Raw genomic sequence first — 1,249 nt, 5'->3', positions numbered from 1 at the left:
CATTCGGGACGGTGTTTGATGACATCCGTACCATTGAGGACATCTGCACCGCCATTAAGGAGATGCGCGTGCGTGGGGCACCCGCCATCGCCGTGAGCGCCGCCATCGCCATCGCCGTCGCCGCTGAGCGGGAGCTGCAGCAGCGACCAGACGCCTGGCAGTCTGCGGAGGACGCGCGGCAGTTTCTGCTGGCGAGCTGCGACACCGTTATGACGGCGCGCCCGACCGCCGTGAATCTCTCCAAGACACTCACGCAGATGAAGTGCGACATTGCAGCGGTCGAGGCCCACACACCAGGGGCGATGGTGGAGGCCTGCGTCCGGCTGGCGGAGAAGATCTACGCCGACGACGTCGCCTACAACGAGGGTATCATGCGCCACGGGGCGGCGCACATTCTGAAGCTCGCGCAGAAGCCGAAGGTGCGTGTGCTGACGATTTGCAACACTGGCGCCCTCGCGACGTCGCGCTACGGCACGGCGCTCGGCGTTGTGAGGCAGCTTTTCTACGACGGCCGCCTCGAGCAGCTGTACGCGTGCGAGACGCGGCCGTGGAATCAGGGCGCGCGGCTCACTGTCTACGAGTGCGTGCAGGAGCAGATCCCGTGCACGCTGCTCTGCGACAGCGCCGCCGCCGCACTGATGCGGTCGTGCTGCATCGACGCCGTGATTGTTGGCGCCGACCGCGTCTGCCTGAACGGCGACACGGCGAACAAGATTGGCACGTACAGCCTCGCCGTTGCGGCCGCGCAGCACCGTGTCCCCTTCTTTGTTGCAGCCCCGTCGACAACGCTCGACCCAAACACACCCGACGGCGACAGCGTCACGATTGAGGAGCGCGAAACGGTGGAGATTACACACAACATGGTTACGCGGCAGCGCGTGGTGGCGAACGGGCCGCAGCTGCGCATTTGGAACCCCGTCTTTGACATCACACCGGCGGCGCTCATCACGGGCGGTATCATAACAGAGCGCGGTGTTGTGCAACCAGCAGAAGCAGCGCCGTTCTTCGACATTGCCTGCATCGTGGCGTAGTGAAGTGGAAAAGAGAGAACAAACGAAGAGCGTCATCGGCGGCAGCGGCCAAACCCTGGCGGGGGCATAATCTGACACGGCGCGTCGCTGGTATGGTGTGTCGACGCGTAATTGACTTCGTTGGTGTTGCTGCTGCTGTTGTTGTTGTTGTTGTTAGGAAGAGGAACGTGCAAAGTTACTTTGTGTGTGGGTCGAATACGAGGCGAGTGTGCACCCAC

General features: G+C 63.0%; 1 protein-coding gene across 1 annotated transcript; it reads left to right on the top strand.

Moving 5' to 3' along the window:
- Positions 1-62: 62 nt before the first annotated feature.
- On the top strand, positions 63-1,031 carry DQ04_19411000 (translation initiation factor 2 subunit; the record flags this gene model as incomplete). The annotated part of the gene is made up of 1 exon (XM_009317816.1): positions 63-1,031. The coding sequence occupies one exon, from the start codon at positions 63-65 to the stop codon at positions 1,029-1,031; it is 969 nt and encodes a 322-aa protein (XP_009316091.1).
- Positions 1,032-1,249: the final 218 nt, after the last annotated feature.

Source organism: Trypanosoma grayi (genome assembly GCF_000691245.1).
Source record: "Trypanosoma grayi strain ANR4 Tgr_1941_V1, whole genome shotgun sequence".
Lineage (NCBI taxonomy): Eukaryota > Euglenozoa > Kinetoplastea > Trypanosomatida > Trypanosomatidae > Trypanosoma > Trypanosoma grayi.
This window is presented reverse-complemented; position numbering and strand designations above follow the sequence as displayed.